The sequence below is a fragment of the Rhincodon typus genome, chromosome 3 (genome assembly GCF_021869965.1).
Source record: "Rhincodon typus isolate 14 chromosome 3, sRhiTyp1.1, whole genome shotgun sequence".
Taxonomy (NCBI): Eukaryota; Metazoa; Chordata; class Chondrichthyes; order Orectolobiformes; family Rhincodontidae; genus Rhincodon; species Rhincodon typus.
In genome coordinates, this window is record NC_063334.1 from 97,515,471 (window position 1) to 97,533,165 (window position 17,695).

Here is a 17,695-nt window from a genome sequence, read left to right on the forward strand (position 1 = left end):
TATAGAACAAGTTTAAGGCCATTGCAACATTTCAAATGAAATTTAGTTTTGCAGACTTGTATGAAAATGATTGTAACTTAATATTTTGCCATTTTTGCTCTACGTGGAGGATTAATACTAATATATCTAAATGTTATCAGTTTTTGAAAAAAAATTATGTAAGAGAAAGCTTTGCATAAGGATTTCATGGATTTCACCAGATTTACTAAAGCTTTTATTCCAATATCAGAAGTATTTGAGGCAAAAATGTTTAATAGAAGTTCTATAATTTGTGCTTGATGACTTATGTACTACATCTTAATATACATCACAATCATTTTTAAAACTATGCTCTAGTTGTGATATGTACTTAAAAGATAATGCATCATAAATTTGCACTTGATTGTGGCTATTATCATAGAATTGTCTTTTCTTCAGGGTTCCATGTGGTAGAGTATGGTACATGGTTGCATGACATCATTGCGGCTGTTCTCGTTTCTTTAAAGCTTATTGGCTCTTTAACGCACTTTTTTTTGTGGTGAAGGTTAATGTTTGAATGCCTTGTTGTGCTGTTGTTCTGAACTGGGTTTTTCTTTGTCTGTCTCTGTGGTAGCCCTTTAGTCGCTCTTCCTCCATGTCTTCCATTGATCTAGTCAGTGCCTCAGATGATCACAGATTCAGCACCCAGGTACTGTACAGACTCAGAGTGGTCCTTCTTTGCAGCTCACTTCTCTTGACTACTTCACCTGGGTTTGCATCTACATCTTCATAGTGTTGGTGATGTTTGCTGACTGTAACTTATTCCCTGAGCTATGAAAGCTACAGCGTACCAGCTGTACGACAGATTATTGCTGTAATATTTAAAAATTGCTGTTGTAATGACCATCAATTTATTAACATCAAAGCAAAGAATTACATAAAATTTCTACAAGTCAAATTTTATGCCTTCAATATCAAAGCAACATTGAAAACAAGGAAGAAAGGAGCCAAATTACAGCACAGCTGTGAAATAAAATTGTGTGTTGTTAACATTTCTATGGAATACGTTAATCCAAGCATCACTGGTATAGCAACATATTTCATAACAGCATGCCATACCTTAAACTTACCATTACTAATGCAATGTTCTGAAAGCCTTTAAACTCATTTCTACGTGACTTGCTGAAATTTTTTAGTTTTAGAAATTTATCCATTGCAACTAGATTTCAATCATTTTTAGCAGATTAACATCTTTTGTACAGTTGGAAATTTGCTTCATTTTCACTCAAGGAACAAGAAATTCACCTAGCACATTGCCCTTTCTAAGAAAATTGTGCCTTAGTTATTCTTCACTGTTTAGAATCATCACCATCTTTGAGGCAGGCCCACCTACAGTTTTTGTTTGTCCTGTTTGGGGAAATATGCCCTGTTAATAGTGAAGAACATTTTTATGTTCACAATAGTTTTGTCATTTTTTTTATTCTGTGGTCTTTTCTCGCCCTATCTCATACATCAATTTTTTTGACGGTGGAAGTTGGCCATCACATATCCTCAATCATCCTAGTGTCACTTATTAAGGGGAGAGATGAAGCACTAAGTACCCCATAAGGGCAGTGCCCTAGAACAGAGCAGCATTGAACTTTATTGTTTTGAAGAAATTGATGGTGATAAGTGACTTACCTTCCCAGAAGCATCTTTATAAGGTCCTCGGCACAGTAGTGATATGTTATTGACAAATACAACAATGATTATTACATAAAATAAAACAACTGCAGATGCTAGAGATCTGAAGTGAAAACTGAAATTGCTTGTGAAACTTACCTGACTTGAAACGTCAACTCTGCTTTCTCCCCACAGATGCTACCAGTCCTGCTGAGTTTAACCAGCAGTTTCTGTGATTGTTACATTCTTGGGTAGATAGCATAGGTACCATGGTAAATGAAGGAACTTGCAACCTTGTCAATGTCTGTGGCCATCTTCCATGTGAACTTAAGGTAAACCCCAACAGCAATAAGCTTTAGTGTACTCTTGACATTGTCCTTCAGATTCTGGAGCCCTTATTGCCCCAGTCCTCTCAATTCTCCTGGGAAAAGCTTTTTTAAAAAAAAGCCCATCATTAAGTATATTGAGAAAAGTGGGTGAAACAACTGTATGCTATAATATAAACAATGCATTTTCAGAACCACTGGCCATTTAAGAAATTAAGGTATAGGTTTTTAAAAATGATATTTTGTGTGTTTAATCTTAGCAAATTAAAAGTTAGTTTTCTGTTTCCCAAAAGTACTTGCAACCTTCCAAAGCAACAGATGCATTGGCGAAGCAAGGTGGGAAATGTACATATTATTAGCGTCAATGGTATCAGAGTTCCTTTTTGTAAACTGTTTATAGGTTATATTTGAAAGATATTTGATGCCTACTGCAAAAATCCTAGTCTGTTTCGAAATCAGCCCTAGTTTGTACCAGAGATAAAATTCTGCAGACAGGTATTTTTCTCCTACCCTCATACTCTTGTTGGCTATTCTAAAGCTGAACAGAGCACAATTCAATGAGTAATTATTATCTGTAAAGTTAGAGTTGTTCAGTAATTGTGCCCATTTACCACCTTCGTTGTACCTTCAATGCATCAACATGCTCTTGAATTTTAAACCAGTATCAAATAGCTATTTTCAAGCTTAATCAAATGCTTCTAGTGTTAAAACAATATTATAATACACTCCTGTCTGAAAAACCATTAACATTCTATGCAAATAATAAGCCAGTTTGTATCTACATTTTTTCCCTGCTACAGTACTTGGTGTGTACTAATGCCAAACTTTTATAGGATGTCCACTTAACATAAAAGTTGATGGGCAAGTTAGTTGATATTTTCCTGATTTAACATCTTTCAAACCATTGTTAAACTTTGCAAATTTCCTCATTCATTTTTACCTTTAGGACAGTGACATGATGTACTGTTTTGTTGCCGAGAGTTTTTGTATGTGGTGTTGGATGTCCTTGGAGTATTCAACATTTTTTAAAGTATTTTGTTTCCTTTTGTATTTGACGTATACAGCTTTGGTTTGTCCCTCAGTCTGAGACAGTCCCCAGGTTCTAGAAAACATGTACGCGCATGCACCCTGGATGCATGAGTGTGCATACATTTTGAATAATGGTTATGATAAACGTATTGGATTGTTATTTATGATGGCCTTTAGAGAAAGAAATCAGTTGTCTTTAACTTGGCCTGCAGGTAACAGCAGACCCATAATCTTGACACGTATGTGGCCTCTGAAGTGGCCTAGCAAGTTATTAGTTTAACTTCCATTGTCTGAAAAGGATGAATGTGCAGGCTTACAGGCAAAATTTGGGGAATAGCACTAGTTGAATAAGTCATTCAATCCTGGTGCAGACTGAATGGTCCCCTTTTGCACTAAGAATAATGTAATGCAGTCCATTCTCAGAAAATGCAACACTCTTCTATGACTAATCGGTTCTCAAAACCTAATGTATCTGTCATAGAAGATAATTTGCTTTTCCGGTCCCAAGCACTAGGTGCTTTCTTGGATACTTGGTAGTTATTGTTAGCTAAGTTTCCACTGGTGGTTATTTTGCAAATGGCAAAAGACTTTTTAATGGCATGGTATTACTAATGAGTTTTTATGGAAGAGTTGTATTTGGCACCACTGACCATCTTCAGCATCTTTATACAGAGCTGTTCAGTATTTGCATGCAAAGCAGCTCCTTTTATAAACCAGTTAAGGAAATGCAATGTTTTTCACATCATCAAAATATAAAATGACATGTAGGAAGTAGGAGGTTGCCAACTCGAAACGTAACAGGTGACTATCCTCTTTCACAAAACAGGCTTTCTTTCGAATGGAGAAAAGTTTTGAATTTGTTATGCAGTAATATAAGGATCGAATCACATGTGTCTAGCTTGATTTATTCACTATTTCACTACCTCTGGATTTCATGTACTTACAAATAGACTTAAGTTGAAACATCTGAGTGAATTCTGCTACTGGTGTAACCACGCGCTTTCTTAGTCTGTTACAGCATTTGGGATGTTTCGTTCAAAATTTTCTGGTGTACCACATATCCACAATGGGCAGATTTTTCCCATTATGTTTAATGAACCCATTTAACAACTCAATTTGTTCAAGTTACTACATCAAATTAAATAACACCGGATGGGTAAAAGATCAGAGTTCCAATTTGTTAAAGGGAAATTTTAGAACTAGTGCTGGAATAGTCTTTGGAGTGGTAAATGAATTGATTGGGCTATCTTCAATGGTAGAAAAGATGCTGTGATAGGGGGGCTATCATGATGGGAATAGATTGCAGAATCAATTATCTTATTTACAGTGATTCTGTACTGATTGCTTTGAATCTTGAACATGATATTTAGACTTCCAAACACTTGTTGCAGTTGGATACGTGTTGATTTTATTGCATGCACTACTGCTTTAGCTTTATATAAGTCTAGACATTTGACTTGATTGCCAGCAGAGAGTTATTGAATTGGTAGGTCGTGAGTGATGATTCATCACAAATAAAAGCAAATGGCATATTCTTGCTGTGATATCGAAATTATTCTTGGGTGGTATGTGGATAATCTTTTAAACACCCCTATCATTATTAATCTTCCAAAAATGCCTTCTTAGAGTATATGGGGTTTTTTTTTTTGGCAAAAGATGATAAAATCTCTCTTCCTTGGTGACAACCTGTCCCAAATAGGGGGAGTAATAATGGGGGAATAAATAGATGGCAGACCAATTAAATACATAATTTGGTTCTGCCTTCACAAAGGTAAAGGTAATGTCTCCATAGTCCCTGCAGACCATGGGCTGCTCATTAGACAGCAATGACTGACTGGTGGTGAGTTTAAACTGACTGTCACCACACTTGGGGCAAGGTTTTGAGGTTGAGAAGGCAGATCCTTCATGGAAACTTCAGCCAGTCCAGGAATTGAACCTGTGCTATTGGTGTCATTCGATATCACAAACCAGCCATCCAGTCAATTGAAGCAATCAGTTAGCTTAACATTGGTATGTTGGGCAACAAAGTTCGGCACAACGTCGTGGGCCAAAGGGCCTGTACTGTGCTGTACTGTTCTATGTTCCAAGTTCAAAGGAATTTGAATATAGGAGCAGAGATGTCTTGCTGCAATTGTGAAAGATCTTGGTGAGACCACACCCTGAAGTATTGTGTGCAGTTTTGGTCTCCTTATCTGAGCCCGGACATTCTGTCTATGGAAGGAGTGCAACCAAGATTTACCAGATTTTTTTCCTGGGAAAGCAGGACTGAAGTATTTAGACTGATACGTTTAGGACTATATTCACTGGGGTTTAGAAGAATGATGGGGGGGAATCTCTCAAACTTATATAATTCTAACAGGACTGGATGGGGTAAACGCAAGAATGATGTTCTCGATGATTGGGGTGTCCAGAACCAGGCGTCACAGTCTAAGGATACAAGATAGGCCCATTAGGACTGAGATGCGAAGAAATTTCACCCAGAAAAGGTCAGCCTGTGGAAATCTCTGCCACAGAAAACTGTTGAGACCAAACCATTGAGTGTTTTCAGGGAGGGGTTAGATATAGTTTTTGGGGCTAAAGGAATCAAAGGGTTTGGGGAGAAAGCAGGAAGAGGGTACTATGTTGGATAATCAGACATGATCATAATGAATGGCAGAGCAGATTCGAAGGGCTTACTCCTGCTCCAGTGTCCAATGGTTCAATATCCTTTTGGTCACGGAATATTGCTAAGTGACAGCATAAAGTTAAGTAAGAGGGCAGATCCAAGGGCCAGTCCTGAGTTATAAAGTAGTGGTGGGAAGCCATTCATCGAGTTTTTGTGGCTCTGATTAGCTCAGTAAAATTTGAGGTAAGCAAGAGCCAGAAATCATATGAAAATATTGAGAATTTTTGTTTTTGTTTTTGTTTGAAAGGCTATGGAGAGTTGAGATGGGCTTTGCTACCACATTTCTCCTTAGCCATGACCTGGAGGTGGCAGGATTTGAAGGAGTCAAAAGAAATCAAACAGTAACCTCACAGGATGGCTGAGAGTTGATTGGCTTATGAGCATTGATGCCATGTTCCCCTTTTTCTATCAGTTGGCATTTGATTCCAAAAGCTTGAAAATTGACAATTCTAAATAAAATTGTAAGGCATTCAGTTAACTTTCATTTTGTTGTCTTCAGCTGTCCCTCGATTCTAAGACTATGTCTATTCAGGGCCAGGAGATTCTGCCATAAGGTTGTTTTTTGTGACTGAATGGACCAATTCTTCAGAAATGAAGAGAATGTCCCATGAGGTAGTTGGATCTAAAGTGCAGGATTTACTTCCTTTTCTTCACTGCCTGTCTTCCTCATCCTCCAGACATTCGGTCTCAAAAGTTTGATGCAGCTTTATGGACAAGTTGGCAGTATTTAGGCAAGCTTTTCCAGTCATTAATGTCAATGCCGCCACAGTTCACACAGAGCTTTGGAATGTTTCTGTAGTGTTTTTCATTGTCCTCCCCTGGAATATTGGCTCTTTGAGAGTTGAGAAAACAGGACCTGGCATGAGATGTGCTTTTTTTGGCCAACCAGACACTGTCCTGTCCAAAGTGATTGTTTTGCATGAATGTTTGTGGAGCCAGGAACACACTAATTTTGTTTAGCAGTCTCCTCTTTGAGTCCTGAGGATTTGTCTTGTGTTGCTGGAATTTTTCTTGCATTTTGTCTCTGATGCTCAGTCCAGGTCTCACTGTGGTGATGACAACTGTTGTGTACCAGGACTTTTGTTGACTTGTGGAGAACATTGTTGTCAAATGCTTACTGCTATAATTCATGGAAGGCTGAGCTCACATGGCTGATCTGATGTTGGAGCTCCTCGTCAACGCTGTCCTTTTGGAGAGAGGTGGCTGCCAAGAAAAAGGAAGTGTTCGACATTATCCAGAATCTATCCTTCACGACATATCGCCGGTGGAATAGTTGACTTAAAAGTTTTGAATTGATGGTGTTTTGTTATAGCGAGCGTCTTGTGCAGAGCTGAAGAGACTGAGAAGGGTTTACAAATCCCTAGGATGAGTCGTGGGGCCTTAATGCGAGCAAAAGCCCTCCAGCTTTGAAGACATTAGTTGGAATACCATTAGGAATGCAAACTTTGCTTTTCATCCATTTGGTTGCTGCAGTTCTTCCACCGATACTGGTTCGCTCATAGATTCTACAAGAATGTACTGGGGAGTAGCATTGGTAATTGCTCATCAGTAATTGAAGGCGTCAGAGTCACCGACCACTCTATTTAATTAATCCAGGATGAAGATCCTTCACTTTTGAAATGTTAGCATGGTCTTCTTCAAGGCCGAAGTAGAATTCTACCATCTTCATTTGCATGAAGTATTGTACTGTAAGCACTGGTGCTAGTGGTGTAATGATTTCAGCTGAGCTACAAGTGAAGTGTCATGAGTTAAATTTTACGTCAAGTCTTAACAGACCACAGGGTTACTGTCCCATTAGAGAGAAAGAACTGGTGGTGATTTAACAAAAACAGAAGTTGCTGGAAAGACTCAGCAGGTATGGCAGCATCTGTGAAGACAAAAAAAAAAAAATCAGAGTTAACATTTTAGGGTCTGGTGACCCTTCCTCAGAACTCGATTCTGAGTTTTTCTTCACAGAGATGCTGCCAGACCTGCTGAGCTTTTCCAGAAACTTCTGTTTTTATTCTTGATTTACAGCATCAGCAGTTCTTTCGGTTTTTATTTGGTGGTGATTTAACCTGAGGGTCACCAAGTCTTCATGGTAACCTCAGCCAGTGCGGGAATTGAACCCATACTATTGGCATCACCCGCATCACAAACCAAATGTCCAGCTAATTGACTCCCCACCCTCCGATTTATACAATTGGGGACTGCACGTAAAATGCTTATCTGGATAGCAAAACCGACCATGGACATTAGGGTCTTTTCTTTCAGTCTTTCCTTTCCTTCAGTAAATGTATCACCTGTTTGTTCCTTCAGTTGCCATTTCCTGGAAGGGTGGTACTCATGAGTTTTGCATTATGAATTTGAATTCTTCCATAGTTGACATGATATGATTGCAATAGATTTGTGGGAAAAGTCAGCTTATTGAATCAGATACAGCAGGCCCCAGGACTTGGGCTTAGAACGTAAAATATGATTAATGACCTACATCCTTGTGTGCAGAGTGCCATTTCAGAATTTGCAATTGATACAAAACTTCAAAAGATAGCTTTCCTCAAAATTAACTGAGTGGAGAACGTCAAAAGGACATAGGTTGGTGTAATAGATGGAAAGTAGCAGTTGAAATTTAATACAGAAGTATGAAGTGCTTACTCTTGGTAGGAAAAAAGCAGAGACAAGATTTTTAAAAAATATGCAATTCTGAAATGGGTTCAGGAGCAGGGGGACCAGAGTGTATACGCACATAAATCAATGATCATGACAGGACTGTTTGGGAGAGCATTCAATAAAGCATATTGGCATTGTTCGAGACAGATTTTAAAGAGGAATCTGGGTCCCATGTTCAGTCGTACAAATCAATCTCTATTCAGAGCTCCTTTACCACACTTCTGGGAGAGACCAGAGACTGCTCCAAAGCTGGCTTTCACGTGGCACCCAGTTGCCCCCTGAGATCGGAGGTCATTGACACTCTACCTTTTCCAATAAAGTACAGGATATTTATACATACCGTATTAGTGGTTACATGTGACATTGACATCAGTGCTTGCCACGTTCCCTGTGAATGCACGATCAATGATGGACAACTTCATGGTCCACCTTCAGTCATGCAATACCTGCCTCTTGCTTATCTTAGTACAGAAGATTAAAAAGGATGTTAATTTCTGCCAGTTGCTATATTTGTAATATCAGCTGTAATATCAAGTTACTTATGAAGTTGTACGTAGTTAAACCTAATACTATGATTCTGTGACAAAGTAACAATTTTGGAAACAGCTTGCCCCTCATTAACTTGCGAAGCAGCAGTTGTGCGTTCTGTCGTGTTTCAAAATCATTTCTGCGCACACCCCCCCACCCCCAAACCGCTACATTATTTGTCTCTTGGTACTCTTACAAAGATATCTTGTTTATACCTTTTTTTGTTGTCCTAATCTTGCTGATGGAGATAAAGTTTCTTCAAGGGTGTTTACCAAAACCGGTCTCTGCATCTAAGGCTAGCTGCCTTCAAAAGTTAAATTTCCCAATATCTAATTTAAACTCCTATTCTTGCAGGAAATATGTGCCTACTATAATATGTAATTATAGTTATTTAAAAAACCTCATCCCAGGTAGGTTAACCTTTCCCTTTCTATATTACAAAAATCTGAAATCTGGCTTTCATCTGAGCTACCTCATCAGAGTCTTACTGTTTGTATTCTTGTCTCATCTTACTAAGACTTAGAGGCATTTTGTTGTCTGGCTGTGAAGGCCATGATTTAAGCTATGTGAAATGCTACATCAGCTAAAATTTCCTTAGATTGTCTGTGTCAGTTAAAAAGAGAACCCCCAGTAGCCATCTTGTCATGTTCAGCCATGGGCAACTACAACAGGTATCTCAGGCCTAGTTAACAGGGGCAGAGACTTTAAGACCAGAAAGTTTGTTATATTTGTGTAAACTTGAAAACAAAAAAATTTTGACTTTGTCTCTTTTCAGCAATGTTTAAGATTTAATAGAATTGGCAAAAGATGCAATGGCAACATGAAGCAAAATTTTACATGCAGTAAGAGGTTAGGATTTGAAATGCACTGCCTGAGTGGATTCAATCACATGCAAGAGGAATTGGATTGTTATCAAACAGAAGGTAATGCTGACCTGTGGGGAAAAAGTTGCTGGAGTGGCACTTGGTGAATTACTCCTTCAGAGAGTCAGCACAAACACAACCTACCAAATGGTTTCTTCTGTGCTGTAACCATTCTGCGATGGGGAGAAATGTGTTAATGCTGGAGTGGATATCTCTTGTAAATTTTTGAGTTGTTTGCTGTAATATAGATGTGAAAAGGACAATACATATAGAAAGGGAGCCATTTTACAATCTCTACTAGCAGTGGTGACTGGGCCGTGGGGGTGATTTGGTTACTTGGCTTAATTATGAGATGAGCTCGAGTGAGGGTGTTGAGAGGAGTAAAATTAGAGCTCCTGAACTTCTCTCCACATTTAAACTATTGCAGTGTCTTCAGAGATATTCCATATACTGTAAACGTTTCCATCCATTATACAGTCCCTGTATTTGTAATATATGGATTAATAAGGGGAGATGTGTGGTTAATACTAGATTTACCCAATGCTACCTAGTAAAAGTTATTCATGAGCAAATGCTGTACATTTTGTATGGACCATACTGCAAAATCATCTGGCTAATTCTCTAGATAATTTATAACTCACAAGTACAGAAGCAGATTGTTGGAATAATCAACAGTTGGTGTTTTCTATATAGTTTTGTGTTCTTGTTCCCTTAGACCTAGAAGCAAAATAATCATATCTGCCTTTTAAGGAATTTTTTGAAGAATAATTTGAGTAGGATTTCAGAATTTCAAGTAAAATAATTATAACTTTGGAACAATCTCCATTACGTTTTTTATTCTGCCTGCAAATGGTACTTTAAATCTTTTGTCCTAGAATATGTGAAAAAGCATTTATTGCTTAGAGGTTAATCTGTGGGCCAGACTAAGTACAGGTGCAGATTTTCTTTCCTTAAGGCAGTTAATTGACTTTTTGCAACAAATTGTAATAGTTTTATTATACTTGTCTACAAATTACTAGTTTAGTGAGCTTAGTTTCACACCTTAATATCATTGATTTGAACTCATGCCATTTAATTCCACTGTACACTGAGATTAATAGTTGTATTCAGTAAATGGGTATTTTAGAAATCTTTCGGATCCAGGAAGCCACCTTAAAGTGGACTTCCCAGTCAGACAAATAGCATCTAAAAGTATGCACTTTTACAAGGTGTCAATGTTTGAGGCTTCGCTCTGATTGTGGCAGATCTGACGTCTGATGTTAAATTTGTCCTGTGATCCTGTCAACATTTGCAAAGCAGAATAGGTGGTCAGAGATCCAATTGCAGCAAAAAAATTTATATTTGAATAAATTGTGAAAGAACAATAATTATAAATGTGCCCCAAAGGTGATGAGCACTTTGTCAGTGGCATTTTTGCAGACCAGTGGAACTTATCTGCTGGATTCATCACTTTTGAAGATCATTGTTCACCTACCGTTGGTACTACTGAGTTTCATGGAGCAGATTTTTCCCTGAAGATGGAGTTGTAGAACTGTTCTGAAGTTGCGATTTTCTTGGGTTGCCTACTTTCTGAGCTTACTCCTTGGGCAAAATGATGATTAGTGCCTCTCAGTCATAAGAATGTTGAGCAACTTTATCTTGACCAAATTGTTTAAGGCGACATTACTCATTATTTTTGCCACATGTGCTTGAATACTGATTATGTAACTTGATATTGGGTTTCTGTAATCTCCAAGTAATTGAAGCTTAATCTAATGAGATTATCTCTTTACCATTGAAAGGTTTGTTATGGTTGTACAATGGCCCACTCATCACCCAGAGGATCTCAATGGTTCCTGCAAAGTAGCTACATTTTTCAAAACTATATTGTTACAGTTCTGTCCTTATTTAATAACTGGAATGATGACTGTTTTGACACTGGTGCTCCTTGTTTTATTTTAGTACTGAGTTGCAGAGGTCCCTATACTTTGCTATTATTGAATGTATACAAGTTGATGTCGCCAATGGTTAAGCATGATATTGTATTCATAAGGTATAAGGCAACATAGGCTTTGAAAGTTGTCAGGTGACATGTTTATACATTTCACAACTGTAGAGTTACCGCATCATTCATGTGGGTTATGAACCATGTGGTTATGTTTATTTTCATTTGTTGATTGTAAATATAGAGCCCGCTTCATTTCACCAGAGAGCAGCATAGTGTTTGTTATATTACTATACAGAGTGTTCTTCACATTGAGACATCTTTATCCACTACCTTGCAAAGAAATTAATGAGTGGATACCTGACTGACAGGACAGAAGATAGTAACTGGAGTCACAGTTAAAGAGAATATACTTAAAGCAAGGAGGGTAGTTGAGGATGGTGGAGAAAATTTAAGACGGTGTGTGCAGCAAGTGGCTATATAGTGAAGAGCAGGTTGCAACAAGTAGAAGCTAGAAAAGATCATATGAGGTCAATATGTTTAATCTGGGAGTCCTTTGGAATTTGAAGAGGATAAACTTTGTAGATGTTAGCCTCTGCAGGGATGAAGGTTTGGATGAGATCATTGAGTGACTTATAGATTATGGATGGTGAGCATTTTGAAACCCTAGTTATATAATGATTGCCATCAACACCTTAACATAAACACTAGTGGGACTGGGGTAGGAAAAGATCAAAGAGAAGTCTTTGATTACATTTGGGCAGCAAATGGAGCTTGGATCTTGGAGTGCCATTCACAATTCTGAGCCTCTTAGTTCAGCTGGAGAGACCAGTGAGGCTGGATGTTGAAGTTTTCAAGTTTGTATCAGCTGAAGACTTAGTTTTGATGATATGCTGGAGAAAATTGTGTTTACTGATAAGTTGTTGGAGACATTTACAGTCGAAGGGTCCAGAAATGTGTTGGCACTACTGTGGTGGGTTTTGTTAGCATTCTTGGTTTTTAGATAGCCCTCCAAATGGTAAGATGTAAATGAGAATGAGGATTAAGTATGGAATTTTGGCAGTGATTGCAGGCAGAGGAGGAGGAACTTTGAGATGTATTGGAACAGTGTACTGTAGAGACCCTTGAGTGTGGCAGGGCTGCTGTCGCCATAGAGTTGGAGGTTGAGCAGGCACAACAGGAGTCGAGTAGGAATTGTTTGACCAGCGGTCTGTAAAGGGCAGGACCTAGATTATTGGTTAAAAACAGGAAGGATGTTTATTCTGGAGCCTCAAAAAGAAAAAGAATCTTGAAGGTGAGCTGGTATCTGGTGGCAGGGGGGAAGCACTTTTTTATGTAGGGGAAAAATAAAACCTCAGATTTAAAAAGATATACAAATAGAGCAAGAATAATACTTTAAATGGCATACAAAGCAAATTTAATATAAAGTCATAGACTCATAAAATCATTCGGCACAGAAACAGGCCCAACTTGTCCATGCTGCCAGGTTTCCTAAACTGAACTACTTCCATTTGTTGCTTTTGGCCCAGATCCTTCTAAACCTTTCCTATCCATGTACTTGTCCAAATGTCTTTTAAATGTCGTAATTGAACCCGCCTCTACTACTCCCTCTGGTAGTTCATTCTATATATGCATCACCTCTGAAAAGATTGCCTGTCGGGTCCCGTTTAAGTCTTTCCCCTCAACTTAAACCTGTGCTTTCTAGTATGGATTCCCTTGACTGTTCACCTTAACTATACTCCTTGTGATTTTATAAACTTCTATAAGGTCATCCTCAGGCTCCTAATCTCCAGTGGGGAAAAAAAATCCCAGCCTATCCGCGCCTCCTTCTAACTTAAACCTTCCAGTCTCTATCATCCTTGTTAACCATTTTTGCACCCTTTCCAGTTTAATAACATTAATCCTGTAGCAGGGCAACCAGAATTGTATGCAGTACTCCAAATGAGGTCCTACCAATTTCTTGTATAGCTGTAACAAATTATAGATTATTGATAGTTTATTGCAAGGCAAATTCCCTTCGTGTCAATCAGCCCATTTTGATAACAAACAGATGCTGAGTTGCTTTAGCTGAGATGCAAACCTTATCTAAAGCAACATTTTGTCTTGGTGGCTGCTGTGACTCCATGGAGAATACCGTGCAGTAAAAGTAATGGGGCTAAGGCACAAAGTTATTTCATCGAACAAAGGATTGTTTTTTTTGTTGCAGAGAAGCAGATGTGAAGGTAATCTGATGTTAAACTTAAGGATGAAATTGTTGATCCAAATTATTTTTTTTCAAAGGGTTCAAAAACTAGGATGGAGAAAGAAAGAAATAAATTTGGAATTCGGGCTCATTTATTTTTTCACCTAATGACCAGTACATGTGAATATGTTAGCAGGAAAATCAGCTGAAGCAATTTGATATTCTGCAGCTCGGTAATGTTGAGAGAGGTGAGGAAGTTGGAAGTGATATCCTAAAAAGAGCCAGTCGTCTTGAGCCAAATCACTTGTTCCTTTCTCTGAAATTGTCTGTGGGGAGTAGATACTTTTGAGAAATTCTGATGGAAGTAGTCTGAATTTCCAGCAGTAGCTGATTTCTTGTTGGTTATGCCACAAACAAGATTACAGCCTATATGCATAGTCAGCTACAGTGTAGGTTGTAAAAACAGGTGCTCTTTTTCTTTACAGGTTGAAGAAATGGTGCAAAATCATATGCAATATTCTCTGCAAGATGTAGGTGGTGATGCGAATTGGCAGTTGGTGGTGGAAGAGGGAGAAATGAAGGTGAGGAATATTTGCACTTTTTGAAAGTATTTAAAAGGTCAGTCCAGTTTGCTTTGAAAAGAATAGGTATTTTCATTTACTTGTTTCTTTTCAAGACAAGATTGATCTCAGGAGGTACGAGGTTGAGAGTAATATCAGTTTGTTAACATTTTAAAGTCCAGAGTTACCCAATCACCCTTAGTCCTCCATTTTGTACAGGTCTACAGGAGAGAAGTAGAAGAAAATGGGATTGTCTTAGATCCTCTCAAAGCAACGCATTCTGTCAAAGGAGTTACAGGTCATGAAGTATGCCATTACTTCTGGAATGTCGATGTTCGCAATGACTGGGAAAGTATGAATATTTTAGATTAATTTCAAATTAATAGTTTATTGAAGTTATCTTAAATAATTTTAGAGTTTATTGACAGATAAGTAGCAGTTTGTGGTCTCTGATAGTAAAAGCAAACCTTTCAGATACAACAGCATTACATGGCATGTGGCCCATAAGCTAAATCTGGCCTCTTTCTTTTAATTCCAGTAAATACTTGCAATTTATTGTTAAACGCTCCAAGAAAATGACTTTAGCCTAGCTATGCAAGCACTTCCTGTTTAGATACTGACAATAGTGTTCAAGGTCCAGGTGTGCTTTTACGCTGTTTGGTAGCCTCTTAAGGAGGCAGTGGCATAGTGATAATGTCACTGGACTAGTAAGCCAGAATCCCCAGGCTAACATTTTGGAAACACGGCAGATGGTGAAATTTGAATTCAATAAATATCTGCAATAAAAGCTAGCCTAATGGCATGCGTGTAACAATATTTGATAATTGTGCAAACCCATCTGGTTCACTAATGCCTGGCTTTCATGTGGTTCCAAACCAACAGCATTGTAGTTGACTCTGAACTGCTCTCTAAAATAGACTAAAATAACAGTTAGGATAGGCTAATAACGAATGTTGAATGTTGGCTTAGTCAGCGTGCCCATATCTAACAGATAAATGAAATCTTGGCTAGAGGTGATCTTAATTAAGTGATGATTCGTGGCCATACAACACAGTTGACTAAGGTAAACTGCAATCTAGTCCTTTTTTCTAATGCAGTAGATGGCAATTAATGCTCAAAATAATACTAATACTGATGATGCTCATCTGTCTCTGACATCTTGCTTTTCCCTATGTGTAAGTGATCCCCAATCTTGTACCATTATCAAATTTCAGAAGTAGGTTACTTTTATTTAAGTTTGAACTTTTTGTTCTTACGAGTAACATCTGCATACAATATTGAGGGAGTGCTCACTGCCTGAGATGCTGATTTTGGATGAGATGGTAAAATGGCACAGGCTGTGCTATTTAAGTAATTCAGCTGAGTGTTAAGATCCCATTTTTTCCTTTAAAGGACAGCAGACATACTTTTCAGGATTTCTTTGATCAGAATTCTTCCCTCCACCAAATCAAAGTCGTCAATGACTTATTTCATGTTCTAAGTGCTCATTCATTTGTATGTAGTGATTTGACAAGGAATGTATCCATTTACACTCCACAGCAACCATTGAAAATTTCCATGTACTAGAAATTCTATCGGATAATGCAATCATCATCTACCAGACACACAAGGTATGTCCTTTTTTTGATATTACAATATTATAGATAGTGACTTGGTGTAGTTCTTTTACTGGGGGAGCTGCTAAATAATCTATTTTCTATTTTGTATTTTTAATGGATTTCTTAACTGTTCTTCCCAGTGATGGTCAGTACCAGGAGTTAAGTTTTTTTTTTCCTTTCTACTCCACCTTGTGTTGACATCAGTCATGATCAAATACAAAGTAAATCTTGTTCTACTCCAATGAACCATAATGCCACCAATCTCAAATCTAACCTTCACAACATCAGGCAATTAACCTCTGGAAATAATGCTATTACACAGAGCTGAACGAATTTTACAGTAATGTTCAGGTTTATCTGTGAATTGACGGAAATGATTTGTTTCCTATTTGAATTAGTTTATTTCTTAATAGTATTTGTGACCTCCAATGCACAGGTATTTTAATTAATAATGGGAAAAGTTGTACATTATTTCTGAGAAGGTGAGCATCTTTGGAAAATTGCTCAACTTGTCTTTTCCTTTTCTTATTCTGCCCACATTTTGATCAGAAAAGATGAGCTTAACATTTTGGGGAGTCAACACAGTGTGAGCTGGAGGAACACAGCAGGTCAGGCAGCATTAGAGGAACAGGAAAGTCGATGTTTCAGGCCGGGACCCTTCAGAAGGTTCTGATGACAGGTCCCAACCTGAAACGTCGACTTTCCTGCTCCTCTAATGCTGCCTGACCTGCTATGCTCCTCCAGCTCCACACTGTGTGACTCTGACTCCAACATCTGCAGTTCTCGCTCTCTCTGAGTAGCATTTTGGGGATCTATTAACCTCCTGTTACTGCTGTCTTCTAATTTCAACTTTTGAAGAATAGATTAGTCAGAATTGTCCAAAAGTGAGACTAGGAGAGGTATTGATAGGTTCATATTTCTTCTATGCTTGTGGAGCTAACCATTTTAAGAATTGATTGTTTGGTATGAAGATCACACACAATGCAGTCATTTTTCTGCAAGCAAATCATAGAATTCTTTAAGCAGAGATTGGCAACCAATACTTTTGGTGTTAATGGTGGAGTGTGAGTTTCTGCAGCACTTTTTTTTAAATTTCAGATTGCTAGCATCTGCAATACTTTGCTTTTACTCAAACGCTGAGACGAGGGAATTAGAGTGCAAAGTAGTGCCATTGGCAAAAGTAGCAATCTCCACAAGTTAGATGCGTTAATAATTCTGAAGTTTTCCGTGAGAAAATGACCAAGTTGGCAATTAAATTCATTTTCATTCAAGTGATTTGCAAATGTGTAATTATTTCACAGTATATACCTGCTGCATTGTGTTGAAGACTTGTTGTAATGGAAGGTGTTTTTTGACTTTATTGTTTGCTGCTGCTAAGCTATTTTATCTCCCTTTTTTCTAGAGAGTTTGGCCAGCTTCACAAAGAGATGTTCTTTACCTATCTGCAATTCGAAAAGTTCCAGCTACAAATGAAAATGATCCGGATACGTGGCTTGTCTGCAATTTTTCTGTGGAGCATGATAGTGCACCTGTAAGTGTGTATTTTCACACAGATTTTCATAGGGAACTTTAAGAACATAAGGAACAGGAAGAGGCCAATCTGTTCTTTTGAGCCAGCTCTGGCATTTAATTTAACAGACTGATCAAATACTTCAAAGTCTTTTACACATTATTCCCAGAATGCTTACATCATGGGTAATCAGAAATCTATCGATCTCAACTTTAAATATATTCAAATCCACTTCTTTAGA

General features: G+C 38.0%; 1 protein-coding gene across 6 annotated transcripts in view; it reads left to right on the top strand.

Annotated features, from left to right (window-relative positions):
- The window catches only part of cert1 (ceramide transporter 1), a 109,073-nt gene that overhangs the window by 81,040 nt on the left and 10,338 nt on the right, over positions 1-17,695 (top strand). For 4 of the 6 annotated variants that reach the window (XM_048619421.1, XM_048619427.1, XM_020534879.2 and 1 more), the window contains 5 exons: positions 593-667; positions 14,272-14,367; positions 14,566-14,698; positions 15,886-15,956; positions 17,347-17,475. In XM_048619421.1, the coding sequence (XP_048475378.1) occupies positions 593-667; positions 14,272-14,367; positions 14,566-14,698; positions 15,886-15,956; positions 17,347-17,475 (504 nt within the window). The remainder of the gene's footprint in view (positions 1-592; positions 668-14,271; positions 14,368-14,565; positions 14,699-15,885; positions 15,957-17,346; positions 17,476-17,695) is intronic. The other 2 variants (XM_048619443.1, XM_048619450.1) reach the window with 1 other exon arrangement.